At 40.8% G+C, this 25,660-nt stretch overlaps 1 protein-coding gene and 1 long non-coding RNA gene across 5 annotated transcripts in view; one reads left to right on the top strand and one right to left on the bottom strand.

Moving 5' to 3' along the window:
* esamb (endothelial cell adhesion molecule b) overlaps window positions 1-25,660 on the bottom strand; it is a 68,788-nt gene that overhangs the window by 5,707 nt on the left and 37,421 nt on the right. For 2 of the 4 annotated variants that reach the window (XM_020503306.2, XM_020503305.2), the window contains 3 exons: window positions 10,677-10,822; window positions 7,287-7,488; window positions 6,787-6,942 (listed from right to left, as the gene is read on the bottom strand). In XM_020503306.2, coding sequence (XP_020358895.1) covers window positions 6,787-6,942; window positions 7,287-7,488; window positions 10,677-10,822 — 504 coding nt within the window. Of the gene's footprint in view, window positions 1-6,786; window positions 6,943-7,286; window positions 7,489-9,338; window positions 9,452-10,676; window positions 10,823-19,700; window positions 20,040-25,660 lie in introns of those variants that run through there. The other 2 variants (XM_020503307.2, XM_020503309.2) reach the window with 2 other exon arrangements.
* LOC109905762 (uncharacterized) lies at window positions 20,222-23,193 on the top strand. Its single transcript, XR_002257308.2, has 5 exons — window positions 20,222-20,319; window positions 20,579-20,700; window positions 21,433-21,457; window positions 22,181-22,258; window positions 22,391-23,193. It is a non-coding gene; the product is annotated as an uncharacterized LOC109905762 (long non-coding RNA).

Consider the following 25,660-nt stretch of genomic DNA (forward strand, 5'->3'; position numbering starts at 1 on the left):
ACTCAATCAAACAGACTACAACCTCTCCACAATGGCCAAGACCAGAGAGCTGTGTAAGGATATCAGGGATAAAATTGTAGACCTGCACAAGGCTATGATGAGCTACAGGACAATAGGCAAGCAGCTTGGTGAGAAGGCAACAACTGTTGGTGCAATTATTAGAAAATGGAAGTTCAAGATGACGGTCAATCACCTTCGGTCTGGGGCTCCATGCAAGATCTCACCTCGTGGGGCATCAATGATCATGAAGAAGGTGAGGGATCAGCCCAGAACTACACGGCAGGACCTGGTTAATGACCTGAAGAGAGCTGGGACCAAAGTCTCAAAGAAAACCATTAGTAACACACTACGTCTTCATGGATTAAAATCCTGCAGCGCACGCAAGGTCCCCCTGCTCAAGCCAGCGCATGTCCAGCCCCGTCTGAAGTTTGCCAATGACCATCTGGATGATCCAGAGGAGGAATGGGAGACGGTCATGTGGTCAGATGAGACAGCGGCAACAAAGAGACTAAAGATAACCCTGAAGGAGCTGCAAAGCTCCACAGCGGAGATTGGAGTATCTGTCCATAGGACCACTTTAAGCCGTACACTCTAGAGATGGGCTTTACGGAAGAGTGGGCAGAAAAAAGCCATTGCTTAAAGAAATAAATAAGCAAACACGTTTGGTGTTCGCCAAAAGGCATGTGGGAGACTCCCTAAACATATGGAAGAAGGTACTCTGGTCAGATGAGACTAAAATGTAGCTTTTTGTCCATCAAGGAACATGCTATGTCTGGCGCAAACCCAACACCTCTCATCACCCCGAGAATACCAACCCCACAGTGAAGCATGGTGGTGGCAGCATCATGCGGTGGGGATGTTTTTCCATCGGCAGGGACTGGGAAACTGGTCAGAATTTAAGAAATTATGAATGGCTCTAAATATAGGGGAATCCTTGAGGAAAACCTGTTTCAGTCTTCTAGAGATTTGAGACTGGGACAGAGGTTCACCTTCCAGCAGGACAATGACCCTAAGCATACTGCTAAAGCAACAATTGAGTGGTATAAGGGGAAACATTTAAATGTATTGCAATGGCCTAGTCAAAGCCCAGACCTCAATCCAATTGAGAATCTGTGGTATGACTTAGACTGTTGTACACCAGCGGAACCCATTCAACTTGAAGGAGCTGGAGCAGTTTTGCCTTGAATGGGCAAAAATCCCAGTGGCTAGATGTGCCAAGCTTATAGAGACATACCCCAAGATACTTGCAGCTGTAATTGCTGCAAAAGGTGGCTCTACAAAGTATTGACTTTTGGGGGGTGAATAGTTATGCACGCTCAAGTTGTCAGTTTTCTTGTCTTATTTCTTGTTTGTTTTACAATAAAAACTATTTTGCATCTTCAAAGTGGTAGGCATGTTGTGTAAATCAAAATGATACTAACCCCCCCCCCAAAAAAATATATATTTTAATTCCAGGTTGTAAGGCAACAAAATAGGAAAAATGCCAATGGGGGTGATTACTTTCACAAGCCACTGTGCAGGGGTATGAGGTAATTGAGGCAGATATGTACATATAGGTAGGGTTAAAATTTACTAGGCAACATGATCGATAATAAGCAGTAGCAGCAGAATATGTGATGAGTCAAAAATAGTTTGTGCAAAGGGGGGGTCATTGCTATTTGGTTAACTATTTAGTAGTCTTATGGCTTGGGGGTTGAAGCTGTTCAGTGTCCTGTTGGTTCCAGACTTGGTGCATCGGTACCGCTTGCTGTGTAGTAGCAGAGAGAACAGTCTATGACTTGAGCAGCTGGAGCCTCCACCCATATATACCAATATAAAGAATCAAGAGGGAAAACAAATGGATATATCTTCATCATATGTCCTGATGCATATCATAAATGCGCTGCTCAAGTAGAGAAGCTAAAGTTCACAATAGGATATCAGTACCTTTACTAATGACCAGACTAGAAAATCCTATAAATAAACTATTGCATACAATGTCCTCTGTCCTAAATTGTCATTGTGACAAACAGCTGTTTGTCCCTGTCCCAAAGTCTAGGAGTGAACTGCTGGCTGGGATTCTTGTTTGATAAACTCAGCATGCACCATCTGCTGTTCTCTCTGGGAGGGTGGGGGAAAATCATTACGTACGCAAAGCACACAGACTACACAACGGTGCTACTACTAACTTCAAACTGCCTTCATTTTGCTGGACCCCAGGAAGAGTAACTGCTGCCAACCCTTACCCATTTATCCATAATAAACTATACAAATACATACTTTCATTTCAGAATAAACAAAGCCTCTTGGGGAGATATAATTTGCGTCAATGAGGATTCAATACAACTATACTAAGTACATGTCCTGACAGTGATTTGTGTGCCAGATGGACGTGCCTGTAGGTGTGTTCAATAGGCACCTGCCATTAGTAACTCTGACGAGAGGAACCAGACAGAGTTGCTACAGATTAACGACAGATCAGCTCATTCTTAAACTTGGCAGATTCTCAAAATTGCACTGCAATCAAGATCCAAAGACAGAAATTGGTGATATCAGATCACCTACAGGTCTATACCAAGAATGTATTGTACTGATGAAAATACACTGGCCTAATGACCGGAAGGTTGCAAGTTCAAATCCCCGAGCTGACAAGGTACAAATCTGTCGTTCTGCCCCTGAACAGGCAGTTAACCCACTGTTCCTAGGCCGTCATTGAAAATAAGAATTTGTTCTTAACTGACTTGCCTAGTTAAATAAAGCAAGAACACAAACTGACAGTATTTATGCCAACTTAATTGTGCACCTTCTCATGTTTCATACATATTCAGAATGTTAAGACACAATCTTAGTCTACGTACAAGACAAAAAGGAAACACTTATTCTGGATTCAATCCAAACTCAATGATCTCAGCAAATGCAGCAGAGTGCACCTTGCAATCATGGTTTGATTGAATCATTGAATGTATATCATTCGATGCAATGGACCAATGACAGCCATCGTGAGAAAGTTGAGGCTTTCACTTTATCCATGGCCTTCATATGTAGCCTACCTTTACCTTCACTACTTGACTTTGTTGCCTTTACAGTCATGTACCATTTATTTTATATTAGTATATTAATTACTGTGGATTTTCATACTTTTACATTGTATTATTTGAGCATGTTATGAACAGGTTAACCTACAGTTCAGTGGTTGCTATGTTATGAAGTAGTTTAATCTTCAGGCCAGATGGCTAAGGAACAAAGGGTGGTATCAGTTGATCCATACCAAAGGAAAAATATTATATCAAGCAAGTCTAACCAGCCTGGTCAAAGACATGGAATCTCAGATCGACTGAGCTCATAAGGGCAATGCAGATGTATACAAGGCAAAGTCATTGGTGAGGATTAACAGACATGCTTTTGGATGAATAACATATTAAATTCTTCTAAAGGTTCAACACCAGCAAGATTATAGAGAGCAATAGTAATGGCATCTTTTCGTAGGTACAAACTCAGTTATGGCTCATTTGCCAAAGCCTATGGGGGGATGAATGTTTTCTGAGGGTTTTAGGATAAACGGCGAAAATAAGGTTTGTGGTAAACACAGGCTTAGGATATCTTATACGAGCTATGAGAATCTTTGTCAGCTAACAGCACATTTGTGAATGTTGTAATCAAAACTCAAACTTAATGGCTTCATAAAAGTCATGTTAACTGGCTGATATCTCATAGATCAAAACATATAAACCTGTGTTAACCTCAGACCTTATTTTCACCAATTATCCCAAAACCCCATTCTTTCCCAATTCATTTCCCCTATAGGAATGGCTGAACAAACCAGAGGTAACTCACTTCCGTTTTCTAGGACTACAAGCTGGCGAGCTCTAATATTATATAGGCTGTGGGGCTCTACAGGCTTCTGCATCCTAGAGTGGGTTGGGGGTGTATTTGTGAAACCCTTACCCATGAACCCTAGAACAAGCAAGGGCGAGGGGCAGGCTCTCCATTCTGTGGTCATGCAGGAGAGAAGAGTAACAGAGACAGTGACGGAGAGAAGAAGGGCTGGTACAGAGAGAGCGAATAAATAGGGAAAAGAGACATCAACCCCTAGCCCTTACAAGGGAGTTGTAAGGAGTTGATAGTTGCAAAAGTTTGCAAGAAAAGAGTGATGAGACAGGGGTAGTAGAGAAGGAGAGACTGGGAACACAATAGAAACCCAGCATCTTAGATTGAAGCAAGAGACACATGCTGATTGATTGAGGGAAGCTCGCTATTTTAACAAACCAAAATAGCTCACGGCGGAACGCAATACCTGGAGGTGACGTAAAAGGGATGGCTTTTGATTAATTAGTAAGTTATAGGTGTGGCAAGGGCTTGACCACTCCATAGCTCATTTTAACATGCTCTATGGTATAAAATGTGGTGGATTCAAGGCATGCACAGACTTTGACATTGTGTTGTCATTCATTCCAATTCAGTGGGAGGGCATGAATGTTCGTCCTAGTCCATTGTGATTGGTGGAGTATAGTTTTTTCAAAACCAACAGTGACCTAATAGGCCCTAATAGTAATAACAAATGTATCTAGTTTATTTGCTAAATATGTTAGAAATGTATGTATATTATAAGTAAGTATGGAATTATCTTACACAGCACTTTCGTAAGCGGAAAAGGCCTTATATAGGCTACAATAGGGTAAATTGCATTGCATCATGTGCGATCCATGCATGGATATGTCAATTGTTCTATAAGCATGATTACATTTGCAGTTACATTGATATAGCATTACGAAAGATAATATTTTATATAAGCTTGGTTTTAAATCAAATGAAATTAAACAAGCAGACTATTTGCTTCAATGCCTTCTAGGTAGAATCGGGTCACATGGTGTCAAATCACATCTCTTGTTCCATTGGCATATGGGCAATTTAGGCTAGACAATGTGCCACCACTGACAAAATTATTACCATAAAACAACTGAAAGTTGCCAAATTTGGCGAGAAGAATTAGCCTACTGCTGCTGCTGAACCAAAACAATCCAAATGAACACTTGCGTTTGATAATACCAACCCCTTACGCTTAGTCAAAAGTAGAGCCCTTTAGAATGCCAGTAGAGCACGGGGGTGGAGGCTCAATGTCACAGAGAGCATATGCCAGGTCAAAGAGAAAAATACAGAGGATGAGTGTTTTCAACTCAGAGATTATGCAGATTTGTCTGTGTGTGTTTGGTGGTTCATTCAAACCCATAGTCCTTGATATTGTGTCAATCAGGCAGTGAAACAGATAGTGTATTAGATGGGGGATCTATAGAAGAAGCGAGGAGATCAGAGAAAGAGCTATTCCAATACTTGGGTCAATCAGTGTAAGCCTCATTATTGCTCAGAAACAGCTGGTGCTTTCACAATAATTGTTTCCACTGTATTTCTACAACTCTTCACAAAATAATACAATATAACAGGCATATGTGCAGTATCGTATCAGAAATAAACCTCAATTTGATATTTTTCTCCCTCTCCAAGTCTGACATGAGTATGCAGTGTGTATGTGGTGACGTTTCCCAGTCTATAAAGAGGATTAAGTGATGCATGTTATGGCATTTCAAAGAAGAGAAAAAAATCCCACCGCCAGGCACCAACGCACCACACATTAGTCCTCAACATTTTCTGAACACATATACCAGTAAAAACATGGAAGAACAATATGCTACTATGGCTGTGTTTACACAGGCCCCCCAATTCTGATTCTATTGGCCAAGGAGCGTATCAATTGATCCATTTTAGTTCACATTTTGACAATCTTAGTGACAGGCAGGTCGGCAGTTAGCCTAGTGGTTAGAGCGTTGGGTCAGTAACGAAAGGTTGCTGGATCAAATCCCAGAGCTGACAAGGTAAAAATCTGTCGTTCTGCCCCTGAGCAAGTCAGTTAACCCACTGTTCCCCCGGGCACCGAAGACGTGGATGTCGATTATGGTATCCCCCCGCAACGTTCTGTTTCAGAGGGGTTGGGTTAAATGCAGAAGACACATTTCAGTTGAATGCATTCAGATGTACAACTGACTAGGTTTCCTTACTACAATAACCCATATGGAGCTGCTGTGAAGGCGACAGTTTGCATTGGCTAAAAATATATTGCACCCATCCACAGTAGTGGCAGGTGTTTTCAGTGCTGGTTAGTTGTGGCTACTCTGCATCACATGGTTAAATGCTATACATTGGTGATTGATGGAGGTGAGCTATCCTTTGTGATCATCAGCTCATACAGTACATACACTGAGTGTACAAAACATTAGGAACACCTGCTCTTTACATGACAGACTGATGACCAGGTGAAAACTATGATTCCTTATTGATGTCACTTGAGACAGATTGAGACATGGATTTTGTGTGTGCCATTCAAAGGGTGAATGGGCAAGACAAAATATTGAAGTGCCATTGAGCAGGATATGGTAGTAGGTGTCAGGCACACCGGTTCGAGTGTGTCAAGATCTGCAACGTTGCTGGGTTTTTCACACTCAAAAGTTTCCGGTGTGTAATGTACCACCACCCAAAGCACATCCAGCCAACTTGACAACTGTGGGAACCATTGGAGTCAACATGGGCCAGCATCCCTGTGGAATGCTTTCAACACCTGGTAGAGTCCATTTACCAACAAATTGAGTCTATTCTGAGAGCAAAAGGCAGTGCAATTCAATATTAGAAAGGTGTTTTGTAAACTCAAGAATTGAATCCATACTGATTGGGACTACTTAGTATTAGGATGAAACGTAACTGAGGCAGAGAGGTAATGTGATTGGCTAACATTATTGGTAAAGATAAGGGAGTACTCACTCTGCATGGGGGAAAAGAAGACCTCTGACATGGGGGCATTCTTGGTCCATTTGTAATGAGGGATGGGTTCGCCCGAACTGGACTTACAGCTTAGTGTCACATTGCCATTCAGCACAGATGACCCAGTCATCGTGCACACTGGAGGCGAGGGAGGGACTGAGAGCGAGAGAGAACAGATAGTTAGAAACAACAGAAGAGTTGAGAGAAACAAATGAAAGGATTTGGTCTACTACAATTGACCCCCTTTTGACCTCCTGAAGTATTGTATTAATCCATTTCAATTGAACAGGGTATTGTATTTCTAAGAATGGTGGCCACACTGCCTAAGGTAAAGGAAATTTGCCAACACTATCCATCTGTTGAAGCTGTGGGAAAATATTATAGAGACAGCCCAGTGCATATGTACAAACTGTACAGTTTACACTTTTGTGTTTCCATCTGAGGCCTGGCCCGAAAAACATTTTTTGGAAAGTGCCAGAATCTAGGCGTCCGGTCGGTACCTTTGACATTGAGGCGCATTTCTCCAGAGAGACCGGCGGCTCCAGGGATGATGACATTGCAGAGGTATCGTCCGGAGTCTGACTCCTGGGTGTTGTTGATGTAGATGGAGAGATTGGACGAAGGCATGGACAGGCTGAACCCAACACGCTTCCTGAACTCAGGACTACCTATCCCTGGCTCACCATTACTGTAGGAGATGACCTGCAGACAGACAGACAGAGAGACATGGGAAATAGTTTACAATAGGGAACGCAATGGTAGATTGTGTTCCCTATTGCAATTCAGGAACCAAATGTACTGTCAGCAATTATTTACACGGATGAGTACTCGATTCCATAGAAACCTTCTAGTAGCGCCAGCATACTGTATCTAACCCTACATATTGTTAGCCTTTTTTGAGCCAGCATTTGTGTTGCTTGTCGAGGAGAGAGACTAGCATTTTTGCAACACGAGAGTTTGTTGTAATGAAAACCAATGCAAGTAACTACATAAATACCGGTTCTCTAGATATACAATACTGATATTGAGCTGAAATACGATCTTCGGTGTCATCTATAGACAGTCTACACAGCCACACAGATTAACCATACAACAGAAGTCAACGTCCTTCATAAAGATAATCCTGATATGCATGTGCAGATGGTGGAGTTAGAATTTTTAGACTGATTTTCTGTTAGAGATAAGCTCACAGGCCATGGCCAGTGAAACTACTGAGACTATCACTGAAGAAACATGCACACACACACACACACACACACACACACACACGTTTTCTAAACATACAGGACATACATGCAACAAGGCCACATTGTTACCACATATTTAGTCTGGATCTATAAAAGTAAGGAGCCATCAGTCTTGATGTTGAGAATAATCCTAATATAGTCTCACACAACTACATGTGTAGGCCATGATTGTAAACAAGAATTTGTTCTTAAAACTGACTTGCCTACTTAAATAATGGTTACATTTATTTTTATATATAAATAAGCTAAACTCTAAAGGTGGAGGTAAACTAACCTCATCCCCAGGCTCAAATTTCTGGCACATAGAGCCTGGTAACACTGTGCCACAGCGGGACTTGAAAGGGGTGTGGTTATTTAAATGGTGGGAATGGGAGCGAGCCTGCTACAGCTGTATTAGATGGGACCAATCAAAATGTATGTTCTATCACATGTTATCTTTGGGAAGACCAATTGATTCTGAGTTCGGGCATAAAGTTTATATGCGAAAACTATTTCTAAGATGCGTATTTTCAGATGTTCCACTTTCTAAGATGCGTACGCACTTTGAATTCCCCAATGTAGGGGGGAGGTTCTAAGGGTTATGCTAGATTGGGATGCACTGAGGTGCTGTGAAACCAGACGGCTCGACAGAGAGAGCCGGCTGGTGGACGAGATTAGAGGCAAACCAACCAACTTTGAACTATTAATCTTCTTCATCATATATTTCTTTCATTTTGTGTGAAAACTCAAATATTTAAGCACAAAAAAAAAGATCTGACAGCTTTCAACTGTGTAGTTTCCAATCAGTGCATTGTTCCATGTTGAGCTGTTCAGCTTTACATATTCTAGTGTGAAGAAGCTCCTTTTGTTATCTGTAATGTGTATTAAAAAAGTTGCTCTATGTACATACAATACTTGTAGAAAGTCTACACCCCTTAAACTTTTTTCACATTTTGTTGTCTTGAATTTAATCCCTTATTAGATTTGATTTTGATCCCTTATTTAATCCCTTATTAGATTTGATTTTTTTCTAAAGATCTACACAACCTACTCCACATTTACATGAAAGAAAGTTATAGAACATTTCCCAAATGAAAAAAATGTTCTATAACTGCAATATCATAATTGAATAAGTCTCCACCCCACTAAGATCATACTTTGTGGAAGCATCTTTGGCAGCCATTACAATTGCAAATTCTAATCATTCCAATTAAGATCCTACCAACTTTATACAAATCTTAGGGCAACATATAGCCATATTTTTTCAAAATTGCTCAGGCTCATTAAATTTGGTTGGAGAACATTGATAGACAGCGATATTCAAACCTTTTTAAGCTGATTTCAGTCAGGACTGAGACTAGGCCACCCAAGAACACTCAACATCTCTTGGAAAGCCATTCTGGTGTGTCTTTGGTATAAAAATGTGTGTTGTTGTCTCACTGAAAAACAGAACAGAATGGATGATTGAGTGGATTTTTGAACACAGGTTTCTTTCTTTTCACTTTGTCATACAGGCCAGTAATATGGAATGAATGCAATGTTGTTGATCCCTTTGTATTTTCAAGTACAGTGGTGGTAGCACCCTGTTATGAGTATGCTTGTCACCTGCAGGGACTGGGGAGTTTGTTAGGATCAAAATAAATATGAAAGGAGCAAAGCCCAGGTAAAAAGTTAGAGAAAAACCCACCTCAGTCTTCTGAAGACCCTTGGATAGGTTTATTTTTCTGCGATACAACTCCATTAATGTTTTTTTGAAAAGACACACCAGAATGGCTTTCCAAGAGGTATTGACTGTTCCTGAGTCTCAGTCCTGACTTAAATCTGCTTTAAAATAAATCAGATACAAGGCTTACATATCGCTGTCTATCAATGATCCCCAACCAAATGTACTGAGCCTGAGCAATTTTGACAAAAACAATGGATATAGGTTGCCCTAAGAGTGCAAAGCTGGTAGAACCTTAATGAAAATGATTCACAGCTCTAGTGGCTGCCAAAGGTGCTTCCACCAAGTTTTAATTCAGGGGGTGGAGACTTATCCAATTATGATATGCAGCAAAATGTTTTTTTTTTTAAGTTAAAGGGGGTGTAGACTTACTATAGGCACTGTACATGCCATTAAGATTAAGATTATTTTATTGGTCAACTGCACACAAGCTCCTTTTAACCCAACCCCACCAAAAGACACACATACAGGTCTTGGAGAGGTGTAGGAGGTTGCCACACTGGGCACCTGTTGTTGTAGGGGGTTAAATGCCTTGCTCAATAGCAGGGAATGGCATTCAGCTCATGTCGACAGATTTTTCCAGTCGAACGTGGGACCCTCTCTAACTGCTAGGCTACCTGCCGCATGGCTGAACAGATCTGGGATTACAAGGGGATTGGATTACTGAGAATGGGAGGTTGGTCCGGTACTTCAGAGAATAAACTAAAACTGACTGATACCTGAGCAGAACTGCTCCCAGCCCTGAAATAATCAACCAGCTTCTTCAACAGTTCATAAACAGTTTCTTCAACACTAGTCTGTTCCTTTAGACCACACACCAACAAAGCACCAATGAGAGAGACACAAAACCTCAGGGAAAAGTTCATCAGAAAAGATCCAGCAACAGTGGTTTCTGTGGAAACCATGCATGATGTCTGAGGAAGAGGAGATCCCTTACATACCTGCTTGGAGTCGTTTGCCATGAAGTTCCAGATGACGCTGTTCCTGCCAATATCAGATGTGGGGCTGTACCAGGCCTGTAGGACTACCATCTGACCCTTCACCACCTCTCTCTCTCTCCTGGGCATCTCCACCCGCTGGGAGTCACCTTGACACAGCAAACACACAGACACGGTCACTAAAACTCACCCGACACAGCATCAACACACAGCTGGTTCCAATACACTCCCTACCCCTAATCCTTTAGTGTTGGTATATGTGAAGAATTGGTATAAGTAGGGCTGTTGCGGTGACCGTATTACCGCCACACTGCCGGTCACGAGTCATGGCAATTAGGCTTCTCCAAGCTCTGATGCTGCTGATGGTCATTAGTAGCCTACCAAACTTGCTAACTGCCTGGTACACAGCACTCTATTGTCCCTCTAATCACTCTGACATCAATGAAAATCTAATCGAAAATCTAATCAAACACTTCATAAGAGCCCATGAAAACATGTGTGCAACATTTCAATAGCCTATGCAATTGTGTGAGTGATGGCCTCTACTAAAAAGAGGATCCCATCAGCTTTCTATAGGCTAAGCCAACTATATTTATTACTCTATTACTTTATTACTTATTTATTACCTTTTTTTTCTCAATACAGGTGCATGGTAAAGGTCCATTCTAAATCAAAACAAATTTCACACATACAGTGCATTTGAAAAGTACCCTTGCCTTTTTCCACATTTTGTTCATTTACAGCCTGATTCTACAATGGATAAATTACAATCTACACACAAAACCCCATAATGGCAAAGTGAAAACAAGTTTTTATAAATGTTTGCAATGTGTGTGTATATAAATAAATAAATAAAACGACCTTATTTACATCAGTATTCAGACCCTTTGCTATGAGACTCGAAATTGAGCTAAGGTGCATCCTGTTTCCATTGATCATCCTTGAGATGTTTCTGTAACTTGGAGTCCACCTGTGGTGAATTCAATTGATTGGACATGATTTGGAAAGGCACACAGCTGTCTACATAAGGTCCCACAGTTGACAATGCATGTCAGAGCAAAAACCAAGCCATGAGGTCGAAGGAATTGTCCGTAGAGCTCCGAGACAGGATTGTGTTAAGGCACAGATCTGGGGAAGGGTACCAAAAAATGTTGGCAGCATTAAACAGTAGCCTCCATCATTCTTAAATGGAAGAAGTTTGGAACCACCAATACTCTTCCTAGAGCTGGCCTCCCGGCCAAACTGAGCAATCAAGGGAGAAGGGGCTTGGTCAGCGAAGTGACCAAGAACCTGATGTTTCCTCTGACAGAGCTCCAGAGTTCCTCTGTGGAGATGGGATAACCTTCCAGGAGGACAACCATCTCGCAGCAGTCCACCTATCAGGCTTTTATGGAAGAATGGCCAGACGGAAGCCACTCCTCAGAAAAAAGGCACATGGCAGCCCACTTGGAGTTTGCCAAAAGGCACTTAAAGACACTCAGACCATGAGAAACATGATTCTCTGGTCTGATGAAACCAAGATTTAACTCTTTGGCCTGAATGCCAAGCATCATGTCTAGAGGAAACCGAGCACCATCCTTACGGTGAAGCATGGTGGTGGCAGCGTCATGCTATGGGGATGTTTTTCAGTGGCAGGGACTGGGAGACTCGTCAGGATCTAAGGAAAAATAAACGGAACAAAAATACAGAGAGATTCTTGATGAAAACTTGCCCCAGAGCGCTCAGGACCTCAGACTGGGGCGAAGGTTCACCTTCCACCAGGACAATGACCCTAAGCTCACAGCCAAGACAACACAGGAGTGGCTTCGGGACAAGTCTCTGAATGTCCTTGAGGGGCCCTTCCAAAGCCCGGACTTGAACCTGATCTAACATCTCTGGACCTGAAACCTGAAAAAAAATAGTTGTACAGCGACGTTCCCCATCCAACTTGACAGAGCTTGAGAGAAACACCAGAAACACAAATACAAGTGTGCTAAGCTTGTAGTGTCATACCCAAGAAGACTCCAGGATGTAATCGCTGCCAAAGGTGCTTCAACAAAGGACTGAGTAAAGGGTCTAAATTCTTATGTACAGTTGAAGTCGGAAGTTTTAGGTCAGTTAGGATCACCACTTTAATTTAATGTAAAATGTCAGAATAATAGTAGAGAGAATGATTTATTTCAGCATTTATTTATTTCATCCCAGTGGGTCCCAGAAGTTTACATGCACTCAATTAGTGTTTGGTAGCATTGCTTTTAAATTGTTTAACTTGGGTCAAACATTTTGGCTAACCTTTCACAAGCTTCCCACAAAAATTTGGGTGAATTGTGGCCCATTCCTCCTGACAGAGCTGGTGTAACTGAGTCAGGATTGTTGGCCTCCTTGCTGGCACACACTTTTTCAGTTCTGCCCACAAATCTTCTATAGGATTGAGGTCAGGGCTTTGTGATGGACACTCCAATACCTAGACTTTTGTCCTTAAAGCCATTTTGCCACAACTTTAGAAGTATGCTTGGGGTCATTGTCCATTTGGAAGACCCATTTGCGAACAAGCTTTAACTTCCTGACTGATGTCTTGTGGATATATTGAAGCAACATCTCATCATTTACCCCCCCTCATGATGCCATCTATTTTGTTATGCGTACCAGTCCCTCCTGCAGCAAAGCACCCCCACAACATGATGCTGCCACCCCCGTGCTTCACGGTTGGGATGGTGTTCTTCGGCTTGCAAGCCTCCCCCTTTTTCCTCCAAACATAACGATGGCCATTGTGGCCAAACAGTTCAATTTCTGTTTCATCAGACCAGAGGACATTTCTCCAAAAAGTACGATCTTTGGCCCCATGTGCAGTTGTAAACCGTAGTCTGGCTTTTTTATGGCGGTTTTGGAGCAGTGGCTTCTTCCTTGCTGAGCGGCCTTTCAGGTTATGTCGATATAGGACTCGTTTTACTGTGGATATAGATACTTTTGTACCCGTTTCCTCCAGCATCTTCACAAGGTCCTTTGCTGTTGTTCTGGGATTGATTTGCACTTTTCGCACCAAAGTATGTTCATCTCTAGGAGACAGAACACATCTCTTTCCTCAGCGGTATGACAGCTGCGTGGTCCCATGGTGTTGATACTTGCGTACTATTGTTTGTACATATGAATGTGGTACATTCAGGCGTTTGGAAATTCCTCCCATGGACAAACCAGACTTGTGGAGATCTAAAAAATTTAAAAAACATTAAAGTCTTGGCTGATTTCTTTTGATTTTCCCATGATGTCAAGCAAAGAGGCACTGAGTTTGAAGGTAGGCCTTGAAATACATCAACAGGTACACCTCCAATTGACTCAAATGATGTCAATTAGCCTATCAGACTTCTAAAGCCATGACATCATTTTCTGGAATTTTCCAAGCTGTTTAAAAAGGCACAGTCAACTTACTGTATGTTGTTGTGGAAATTTCCTGTTATACCAAATCACGAGAGCAAACCACACACAAGTCAGTTATCATAAAGTCCATCTTTAATTATATGAGCTCCATCACAACCCTGTGACTCTCAGATCAATTCCGTGTCTATAAATGAATTCTCTGAGAGTGTAAACATAATGGCAACTGCAATCCTTTATAGCAAAGATCCACCCCCCTAGTCGACATGACAAATAACAGATCTTAAGAACATTACACAAAGAAAGATTTTACTTGAGAGAGGAGTATCCCATCGCCAGACAGTATTTAGCTATAAATTATCGTTCAGTTTGGTCTCCTAAACGAAGCTCTTATCTCGTTCTTGGTACAAAATAGTAACAAGACATTACCTCATCCAATGGTATATATATCAATTGTCATTTTAGACACTCCCTCCTGGACAAGATCACAGAGATACAGTGACTGGCACACAGACATTGTGGAGCCACCTATCTGGTTCCCCATTTATCACACCATCCCTTCACATGGTTTAGGAATAGTTTACAGACACATTCACAGATAAGACTAACCTTTCCCCTCTCTGGGGCCCAATGTAACTTAGCCCTAGCAGGAAAGGGATGCAAACAACTGCAAACAGTATTATCCAAAACAAAACTTTCTAATGACAAATATCTCACATAAGCATGCAATAAAATGAATAAAACATCTTATTTATAAATGTTACCTCAAGAATCCTGATTCTGCCACGACAATGTAAAACTTCTGACCCAATGGAATTGTGATAGTGAATTATAAGTGAAATAATCTGTCTGCAAACAATTGATGGAAAAATTACTTGTGTCATGCACAAAGTAGATGTCCTAACTGACTTGCCAAAACTATAGTTTGTTATTAACAAGAAATGTGTGGAGTGGTTGAAAAACAAGTTATTGACTCCAACCTAAGTGTATGTAAACTTCCGATTTCAACTGTAAATGTGTTATTTCAGTTTTTTGTTGTAATAAATTTGCCAACATTTCTAAAAACCTGTTTTTGGATCGTCATTATGGGATTTTGTGTGTAGATTGATGAGGGCAAAAAACTATTTAATTAATTTTAGAATAACTCTAATGTAACAAAATGTGAAAGATGTCAAGGGGTCTGAATACTTTCCGAATGCACTGTATATTATTTAGTATACGTAAAGACCAGATTAAATCAAGAATAGTCTGATGGGTAACAATACTAGCCTATCACTTGTTAATTATATATTATCACTTGTGAATGATGCCCAGCATCAGAACAATGCCTATTTATGCGACTTTTCAAATCACCGCATGTAGCCTAGCCTATATGTTTTCACAAGGTTTGTATCACAACTAAAGTGGCCAAATAACTTAAAGCACATAAATCCGCTATACAAGGGGTGTAGAGCCTAACTTGCATACAGCATACAGTGGCTTGCGAAAGTATTCAGCCCCTTTGGCATTTTTCCTATTTTGTTGTCTTACAACCTGGAATTAAAATGTTTTTTTTGGGGGGGGGTTAGTATAATTTGATTTACACAACATGCCTACCACTTTGAAGATGCTAAATATTTTTTTTTGTGAAACAAACAAGAAATAAGACAAAAACATTAACATTGAGCGTGAGTAACTATGCACCATCCAGCATTCCGTCAATTCGGACCAGTTTCCTAGTCCCTGCTGATGAAAAACATCCCCACAGCATGATGCTGCCACCACTATGCTTCACTGGGATGTGTTCTCGGGGTGATGTGTTGGGTTTGCGCCAGACATAGCGTTTTCCTTGATGGCCTAAAAGCTCAATTTTAGTCTCATCTGACCAGAGTACCTTCTTTCATATGTTTTGGGAGTTACCCACATGCCATTTTGCAAACAAGCAATGGCTTTTTTCTTGCCACTCTTCTGTACAGCCCAGCTCTGTGGAGTGTATGGCTTAAATTGTTCCTATGGACAGATACTCCAATCTCTGCTGTGGAGTTTTTCAGCTCCTTCAGGGTTGTCTTTGGTCTCTTTGTTGCCTCTGATTAATGCCTTCCTTGCCTGGTCTGTGATTTTTGGTGGACGGCCCTCTTGGCAGGTTTGTTGTGGTGCCATATTCTTTCCATTTTTTAACAATGGATTTAATGGTGGGATGTCTGTGGGATGTTCAAAGTTTCTGATATTTGTTTATAACCCTGATCTGACCTTCACAACTTTGTTCCTGACCTCTTTGGAGAACTCCTTGGTCTTCGTGGTGCTGCTTTCTTGGTGGTGCCCCTTGGTTAGTGGTGTTGCAGACTCTGGGGCTTTTCAGAACCGGTGTATATATACTGAGATCATGTGACACTTAAATAAAGTCCACCTGTGTGCAATCTAACTAATTATGTGACTTCTGAAGGTAATTGGTTGCACCAGATCTTATTTAGGGGCTTCATAGCAAAGGGGGTGAATATATATTCACCCACCACTTTCCAGTTTTTTATTTTTCCAAATTTTTTGAAACTATTTTTTTCTCTTCATTTCACTTCACCAATTTGGACTAATTTGTGTATGTCCATTACATGATATCCAAATAAAAATACATTTAAATTACAGGTTGTAATGCAACAAAATAGGAAAAACACCAAGGGGGGTGAATACTTTTGCAAGGTGCTGTACATAAGCAGCGAGTGAGTCAAGTTTGGGGAAGATAATTTATCATAACAATGCACCTTTATAATAAAATCATTACATGCATAATCACATTTGCTGTCACTTTTCATAATGGTGTTTTCTACTAATGGAACATTAGCCACATTGCATAAAAAAGTTATTTTTTGATGCTAGTGGTTGTATTCATTTGGGATCTATCGCATCCCACAACTGTCCCAGACTATGTTTGGGCTATTTATTTTTCGTACAGAATAGGTTGACTTTTGTACTACATGGGACTGTCGATTGACATAGGCTAGTGCTTTTGCTGTTCGTTAGGCCTACTCATCTTGTTGGCTGACGAAAAGTAAATATATTCAATATGTACCTCGGAATTGGATAAGGACTCACGCAGTTACGTCCCCAATGTGTCCATCTTCACCTGTAGCCTGTGAGAAAGACCCGATCACATAATGGAGAGTCATGCGAGTGAGAGATGCCTCGGAACACGCAGCACCGAGGGAGAAGGGTACAATGCAGCATTCCGGGCCAAGGGCACTACGGCCACAAAAGGCATGGATGTTTTTAGGGTGCATTACGGCCACAAAGGGGATGCTGCAGTGAAATTGGAGGTATTGCCAAGTGCTTGTCAAATTGTTAATGATAGGCTGGTGTGTACAGCACATAAAAAACAAAGCAGAGCTCATGCCTTTCAAGCATACTTTTTCAAATCACTATTAGTCGCATCATGCAGCCTTACAATATATTAAAAATCTAAACATATAGCCCAAAGTTATTAGAACAACTAAAGTTACATTAGTAACTCTAAATTAAGCATATATAAGTACCTATTTCTTTGTTAACCACTCAACACAGAATAGCCGCATGTGCGCACTCCCTAAAATCACGTGGAGAAAATATCCTTTCTATTTTATTCAGCTTTGTTCAATTGTATTCTTCATACTATAAAATAATGCACCGGAATTCTAAGCAAATCTCATCTGCTAAATGAACTAGTGTAGCCCAAAGCCATTTGTCATAGCCAGATCAGGACAACTCAAGAGTATGCTATTATGTTCTTCTGAAATAGACTACATGTTCTTCATATCATGCTTCTTTAAACCTGTCTGAAATAAATAATTGATTTATTGTGAAGGTGTAGGCTATATTACATGGATTTATTAGACTGTTTAAAATGTAGATGTTCCAAAGGTCTGCATCAGTGGCTTGTAGGCTGTGTGTGAAAGCCAGGAGATGCTAAATGTGTTTAGTTTAATAAACAGTGAATTACCGTGAGATCGACAGTTATTTGCTTGACAATAACTGGCTGACGAAATTGTGACCGCCACAGCCCTAGGTAAAGGCGATTTAGTTGTGAAGCTTCCGCCATATTGCTTCCACAGATCTGCCAACATTGAACTTTTTTAAGCAGTGAATTGCAGTCAACAAAACTCTTCCAATCTTGTCAGTTCAGTTAAATATTCAAGTATGACATCACTTGTCATTAGGGCTGTGACGGTCATGGAATTGTGGATGACGGTTATTGGTCAACCAAATAACCAGTCACCATAATAACCATTAAGACGCACATTTTCTCCTCTCCTCCGCTCCTGACGCTACTGTTGTAGGAAGGGGGGGGGGGGGGGGGGTCGCCTAGATCACGGATGACTCGTTTGCTACAACACCATGCTTGTTTTCAGCAAGGAGCAACAAAGTTTCACCACATTGTAGAGTCCATGTTATAGTAGAAATGGACTCATCCACACAAATGTCTGGTTGTCCCGTCTCCGGTCAGCTGTTCGTTCCACAATAAAAACCTATTTTACTTTCATTCTGGTCTTCATCCATAACCATTGGTGACACGGTAATTATGCCAGCCCTACTTGTCACAGGGTGCTTCACATAAATGACCGAGCCTTGAAGCCCATGAAAGTCAACCTACAGTAAGAGGTCAGGAGCAAAAATCACATTTAGGTCTTCCTTGACATCTGTATAGCCCTCTCTTGCAATCTGTTTTTATTCAGCTATCATAATTCAACACTGCTACTGGTAATCCCCCTAACACTACAAATACTGGCCAGACGTAAACCTACAAAGCCCAGATGAGATCAATTGAAGGGGAAGACGGAGCACATTAAATATAAAAAAATAAGATCAAAAGCAGAATAATTACAGTGCCTTGATTAATAGTGGATCAAATTCTGTCATCCTCCACAGCTTTTTGAGAGGGCTTTTACGTAATCTGGGCAACATTCAGCTGGACTCAGGTCCACAGAGACCAAAATGGAGGTCACAGATCTCACAAATCAATAATTTACCCACATTTGGGATGTTGTACACGGTTACCAAGTTCTGTTTGTTCCTATGTTTCGTCAGACAATCCTGAATTGTTTGCTGTAAACTTGAACTGTAACATAGTTATATTGATGATATAGCCTACAGGACCTCAAACAAAATGACACTTTTCAGATAAATAAATAAAATACATTCATAAGCTTACCTCAAACATTTGAACCATTTGGGATATCAAAAAATACATAAGATAGTCAAACATTTGTGTTGATTGAAATCTCTAAAGAGACATATGCTAATGTCAAGCATTAGAAATGATTGAAATATCTGGATATGCATAAAATAATCTCAAGCATTTAGTTGATTGAACTGTTTGAGAACTGCTCACTAGATCCCATTTAACGACCAGGTCTAGCCCATATCTCCTACTAGAAAATATCAAGACTATATGCCAATAAATAACTTGTATAACTACACTCAGTATAATCATAAAGACATAAGGCAGAGCAATAAAACCTAAAGTATCATCCAGCAGCCTACAACCAAAGCATTCAAAAGAGGTAGAGGAAGAGCAGATGATAAAATAAAAGTGGAGAGGAGAAGTAGAGGAACATGGAGAGTTGGAATGAGAAAGATTGGATGATGAGAATTGAATGAATGGAATGAGTGAAATGAGAAGTAGAAAAAGAGAGATTGAACTAGACTATGGTGGTGGGCAGGCTCACTCACAGGGTGCTGGCCAGTCCCCTGAGATGGTCAGCTGAAGATGGATCATCTGATCCGAGCAATCTGAGTCCTCCCGATCCGCCAGCTTGGAGCTAGGTCCCACACACACACAGAATAACCCCCTCCACACACGGACAGACAACCCCCTCAGCGTGACATGGGTCTCAAATCCCTAGTCCACAAAAACAATAACCCTATAAGAAGAGGGTCTTAACCCCCAGTCCCCATAAACGCAAACACACGTTCAGCAAGAGGGACAAGTCTGCACACACAGGTACATCTAGCTAGGCTAGGGGCTGCTCAACAGCTACAGTGTGACTGCACCCCGGTTATTTTCTTTCTGGAAGAGCGAGCGAGAGAGAGCGAGATAAAAGAGGGAGGGGGGGCGCAACTGGGCATCGGTCTGACGTAAGTGCTGGCATCTTGTTCTGGGCTTATAGTTGCAGTGACTTATTTCCCCTGGTATCATGTGACCCCATTGCTATGGTGGCCCTTGTTTAATTTATGCCGTGAAGCACCTATTGACTAATCCCTGAACAATCCCTGGCTCAATAATTCAAACCTGACTGACTCTTGCTTCACGTGACCCAAGTTCAACAGCTCAGCTGGACACAGAGATAAGGTAGGCTAACACATGGTCACTTTGACAACCGTCTCTGCTGCTAGCTGTTGTTATGACTGGATTCTCATTCTCATATTTGAAGTATTAGTTACATTAAATTCCATTTATTTTCTCATCTCAGACAAGTCTCTTAGTATATGTCTTCAAAACCTGTGAAGGCTAACAGAAATGGATAGGCCTAAATAAAACTACTTGATTCATGTACTGAACCTGAACTTGCATTGAACTTACAAGTTTATTAGAGACCGTTGTTCCACAGAAATTCCCAAGACAAATGAGAACCAATGCGCCAATGGAGAATGCCAATGTCCACTCTTACGCCAATGAAAGTCCCAACTTGCCATAACAGTCATCAAAGCTGATGCTGTCAGACTGACTGAAGTAAGTGGATGACCCATGAGTTTAATAGCATCATCATTGTATCAGCCATTGTGTAATTCCACAATATAATAGACCCTGGATTGTTTTTTCTGATTTGGCGTGACTCTAATCCTGTTAGGGATAAAAACTTAATTTTTTTCTGCTTGAGATGGGGGCATTATCTTTACTGAAATGATGTGTGTTCTAAAAGAGCAGTGCTACACTCTTAGATAAAAAAAAGGTGCAAACATAAAAGGGTTCTTCGCCTGTCCCAATACACTCTAAAAGGTTAGGCGTTCAACAAGGGTTCTTCTAAGATCCTCAAAGTTCTTTGGCACTAAAAATGCACCCAAAATGTACTTCCAAGAACCCCATAGGAGGTGGGGTTCATCAAGGAACCTCCTTAGGTTCCTGCAAGAACCCCCAAGAACTACCTGCCCAACTGAAAAATTTAGATTTGAATTTGCGAAAACAGCAGGTGCAGGTACTTAACAGAACATTTTTAAGATCGCCTCAATTTAAGGTAATGTTTCTACCTTGTATGATCTAAATTGATATTGTTTTATGATGACACCCTCTATCTTTCATATTTGTGCAAATGGCTGTGTTAGGCACGTCCTCCCTTTTAAAATTCTTTCTAAAACAGAAAATGGACATAATGCAACGGATGTAAATCAACAAAGTGGTAAGAATATGTTGACGGCTATAGCTGCATTGGGTGCAGATGACTGAACTTCCTACTTATTTCTGCAGGTATACTGATGAGGCGCACAAAAAGGTATGTACAATTGGTATTGGTTTGTCGCATGTTATGCAGATCACATGTAGGCTATCACATTTGTATTAATGGTTTCTCTCAGTGGTGGAAAAGTACTCAATTTTCATACTTGAGTAAAAGTAAAAATACCCTAAAAGAAAAATGGAAAAGTGAGTCACCCAGTAAAATAGAGTAAAAGTCGAAAAATATTCTGTTTTAAAAAGTGCTTAAGTATCAAAAGTAGAAGTATAAATAATTTCACATTCCTTATATTAAGCAAACAACATGATTTTCTAGTTTAAAAATGGTTTAATTTACTGATACCCAGGGGCACAGTTCAACACTCAGACATAATTTACAAACAAAGCATGTGTTCAGTGAGTCTGCCAGATCAGAGGCAGTAGGGATGACCAGGGATGCGCTCTTGATAAATGTGTTAGACAATTTTCCTGTCCTGCTAAGCATTCAAAATGTAACTTTTGGATGTCAGGGAAAATGTAAGGAGTAAAAAGTAAATTATTTTCTGTAGGAATGTAGTGGAGTGAAAAAGGAAACCGCACACTGCTTTTGATAGTATCACTGACCTGCAAAATGTTTGCTCAGATGTGCGAGTGCCTTAGGAATTTGGAATGTAGTGGAGTAAGTGTCAAAAATATTAATAGGAAAGTACAGATACCTCAAAACTACTTCAGTAGTATTTTTACTTAAGTACTTTATACCACTGGTTTCTCTAAAACTTTATAGGACTCAGTCACAGCAGCCATCCTCCTCATCCCTGACCTCTTCAATGAAGATCCCAGAGGTCTCTACATTATGGACCAGGTACGTGTATGATAACGGTTGTCAAAAGTGAACAGCGGTTTCATTCACATTTACCACAAAAACCATTGCATGAATACTGTCGTGTGCACGTTTTGTTAATCATCTGTATAATTATTATTTTTGTATTCCTAGAATTCACCCTCCCTACATGGCTGATTAATATAACTGGAAACCTGTTCGATCACCATGCACTAGAAAATCATTCTGGCTATGGATACGAAGGATATCAACACATTAACACGCCAGAAAATATACAGATTGAACTGCTGGGAGTTTACCGCATCTCGATTTTTGACTTCTGCTTTGCCACTAAAATCATAAAAAACACTGACAACTAAAATATTGTTATTGTTATGCTGATTAATAATTGGGAGGGGGTAAAAAAAATGAACCCCAAAAGTTTATTCGAGCAACCATTAAAAGGGGTTGCCCCAGTTTTAATTTGAAGAATCCTTTCTTTCTTTTTAGAGTGTAGGAGAACCATTATTTGTTCCAGGTAGAACCCTTTTGCCATCTATGTAGAACCATTTTCACAGAGGACTCTACATGGAACCCTATGGGAAAATAGATGTAAGATGTGATTGGATTAGGATGGATTGCGTCATTATGGAAAAATGTATTTAGAGTGATACTTTATGACCATGAATTCTTAATCAGTTTGCATACCTATGGGAACAATTCTATACAACTATCTGCAGCAAAATCTAAGCCCTCCAGACTTGGTGGATAATAATACAGTGTATCCTAATGCGAACGAGTATTGGACTGTGTTGTAGATTAGAATGATGAATGGTTATTTGAAATGATACACTCCGCCTTAATGCAGGATAATGCTATATATTCCTGTGACTATTCTTGCACTTCTTCTTGGACTAGGTTTATCCCCAGAACTGTGTCATTCAATTGCTTATTAAATGAAGGAAAATCTTCCCTAATCCCTGGCTCGGTCTCCACTCTCCATCTGGGTTGTGTTTTGCTGCAGAGAGATGAGACACACTGGAAGGTGTATCATCATGAATCTACATCCATCAACAGATAAACCCTTGAAAAGCTGCCACTGTAAAACAATGTAGGCGGGGCATCACTGTCAACTGGCATGTTTAATAACTACCATGGTTTTATACTGTATTAAGGTATATTTTTTGTAAAGATGCATCCTGCCTATGAAATACAACTAGACTCATCTATTGATGAGGCATTAGTATAGTGGGCATTAGTATAGTGGGCCCTTTAGTCATATTAAAAATAAATAAAAAATAAAAAGGCAAATGTAGTGTTCTAAAATCTGTGGAAAAAATCTCAGCAAATACTGTCATGGTCATGCCGAGCTGGTTGCCTGATCCATCAGGCTGGTCGAACTCAAACAAGAGACCGCTGAGAATGTCTCAGTTACCATGAGCAGCCAAGAGGGGGCAGCAAATCTTTATAAGAATCACCAACTAAGCAACAGACTAGAATCACATGGATGTGGTGGATTAATTTGATATCAATGGCCAATGTTTTGTAGCCTGGTAACGCATACTGAATTTAATTCCACTGCTCTATATATCACTAGACTGCCACCATAGAAGTCCTTTCCTGCTGACGTCTAAGTGAGGAGCGTTGTACAAAACAAGTCATCAGCGATTGGATCGTCTCTAACCAGAGTATCAAAGCCAATGACTACATCCTAAAAGCAGCTCTACCCACGTGTGTTCAGGCTCTGGCCCAACCCATCGGTTTCAGGGACCAATCAAAACGGTTTCAATGTGTTGGCATTCGAGGAGTCCAGACTCATCGTGGAAAATCCAGACTCATCGTGGAAGAGAAACGTTAGTGGGTGTGACGTATATATTCATTACGTTTTGAACACCATCAGTACAACATATATTTTTTATTTAACCTTTATTGAACTAGGCAAGTCAGTTACGAACAAATTCTTATTTACAATGATGCCCTACCCCGGCCAAACCCAGACGATGCTGGGCCAATTCTGCGCCGCCTTATGGGACTCCCAATCACGGCCGGATGCGATACAGCCTGGATGCTCCTTCAAAAATACAAAACAATGAAATGATTCCAGTACTTTGCTGAAACACACAACCATGCCCACCCTCCAGCATCGGGGCCGAAGATAAGTGGTTATGTTTAATGACAGTTGGTTTATCTTTCACTATAATCACTCTTTTCACCGTAGTCTTTATCTCCTGAGGGTAAATATGAGGCTTTATTACGAAACGTGTCCTGACAGTCCAAAGCTAAACCTGTGTGTGGCTATGTAAAAAGAGGATTAAGGTAAAGTGAGAGTACAGGAGGTTGGTGACACCTTAATTGGGGAGGACAGGCTCATGGTAATGGCTGGACCAGAATTAGTGGAATGGTATCAAATGCATCAAACACATGAGCTGTGTTAGAATAACCATACTAACATACTGTATTCTACATACTTAGTATATACTTTTAGTATACTGTAAACGAACGGTATCATTTCAGTTGAGCGTACTAGCGCTTCGCCTGTATACCGGAAGTTGATGCTGTTGCAATACAACCTCTTGCTAGCTTGTTAGCATAACAAATGACTAGCTAGACATTTTATGATTTTGAGTGTGTTCGTAAATTTCACTCTCGTGGCGCACACTGGACGCTCTGGCCGAGGAGTAGGGTTGATCCGAGCGTTCTGACCTCACAAAGGTAGTCAAACACCCAAGCCAACAGGGTAACATCGGCTAGCTACTTCCAGACACAAATGAGAAAACACCTTACTCTTACCATTTCACTCACCCTAGCAGACCTCGTTGGGCTGTTTTCATGTTATCCAGAGCGTTGGTGGTGGTACTGTAACTGTGCTGCTGGCAACAATTCACAACGTTCACTGACACCGGCCATATTCAACGGGTGGTGAGCGTTCAGAATAACTTCTGAATTTATGCACTCTGGCACACTCAGACGAGAGTGTTCGGAAATCGGAGTAGATAGCCAGATGTATTAGTAGCCAAATAACATTATGTAACTAGTTAACATACCAGCGGTACATACTGCTGTAATGCTCAACATTTTCTTAACGTTGTAAAACCACGTCCATTTTCTGAAGAATAGCATTATGGGCCCTAAAAGTACAGAAAGTGTCCACTGCGTGTATACTTCGTATTTTGGAGAATTTAGTACGACATCCGGGAACTTTTGGCATACTAAATATATCCATACTATGACCAATAAGCATACTACATACTCAATTTATGTCACAAATAGTATGGTTAGTACCGTTAGTATGAGTATTCAAACACAGCTATGGTTTCCATGTGTTTGATGCCATTCCATTCGCTCCGTTCCAGCCATTATGAGCCGTTCTCCCCTCAGCAGCCTCCACTGAGTGAGAGGTATATGGGGGTATATTGGGGGTGAGTTGGGTTCTGGATGGTGGGA

The sequence above is a fragment of the Oncorhynchus kisutch genome, linkage group LG15 (assembly GCF_002021735.2).
Source record: "Oncorhynchus kisutch isolate 150728-3 linkage group LG15, Okis_V2, whole genome shotgun sequence".
NCBI classification, from domain to species: Eukaryota; Metazoa; Chordata; class Actinopteri; order Salmoniformes; family Salmonidae; genus Oncorhynchus; species Oncorhynchus kisutch.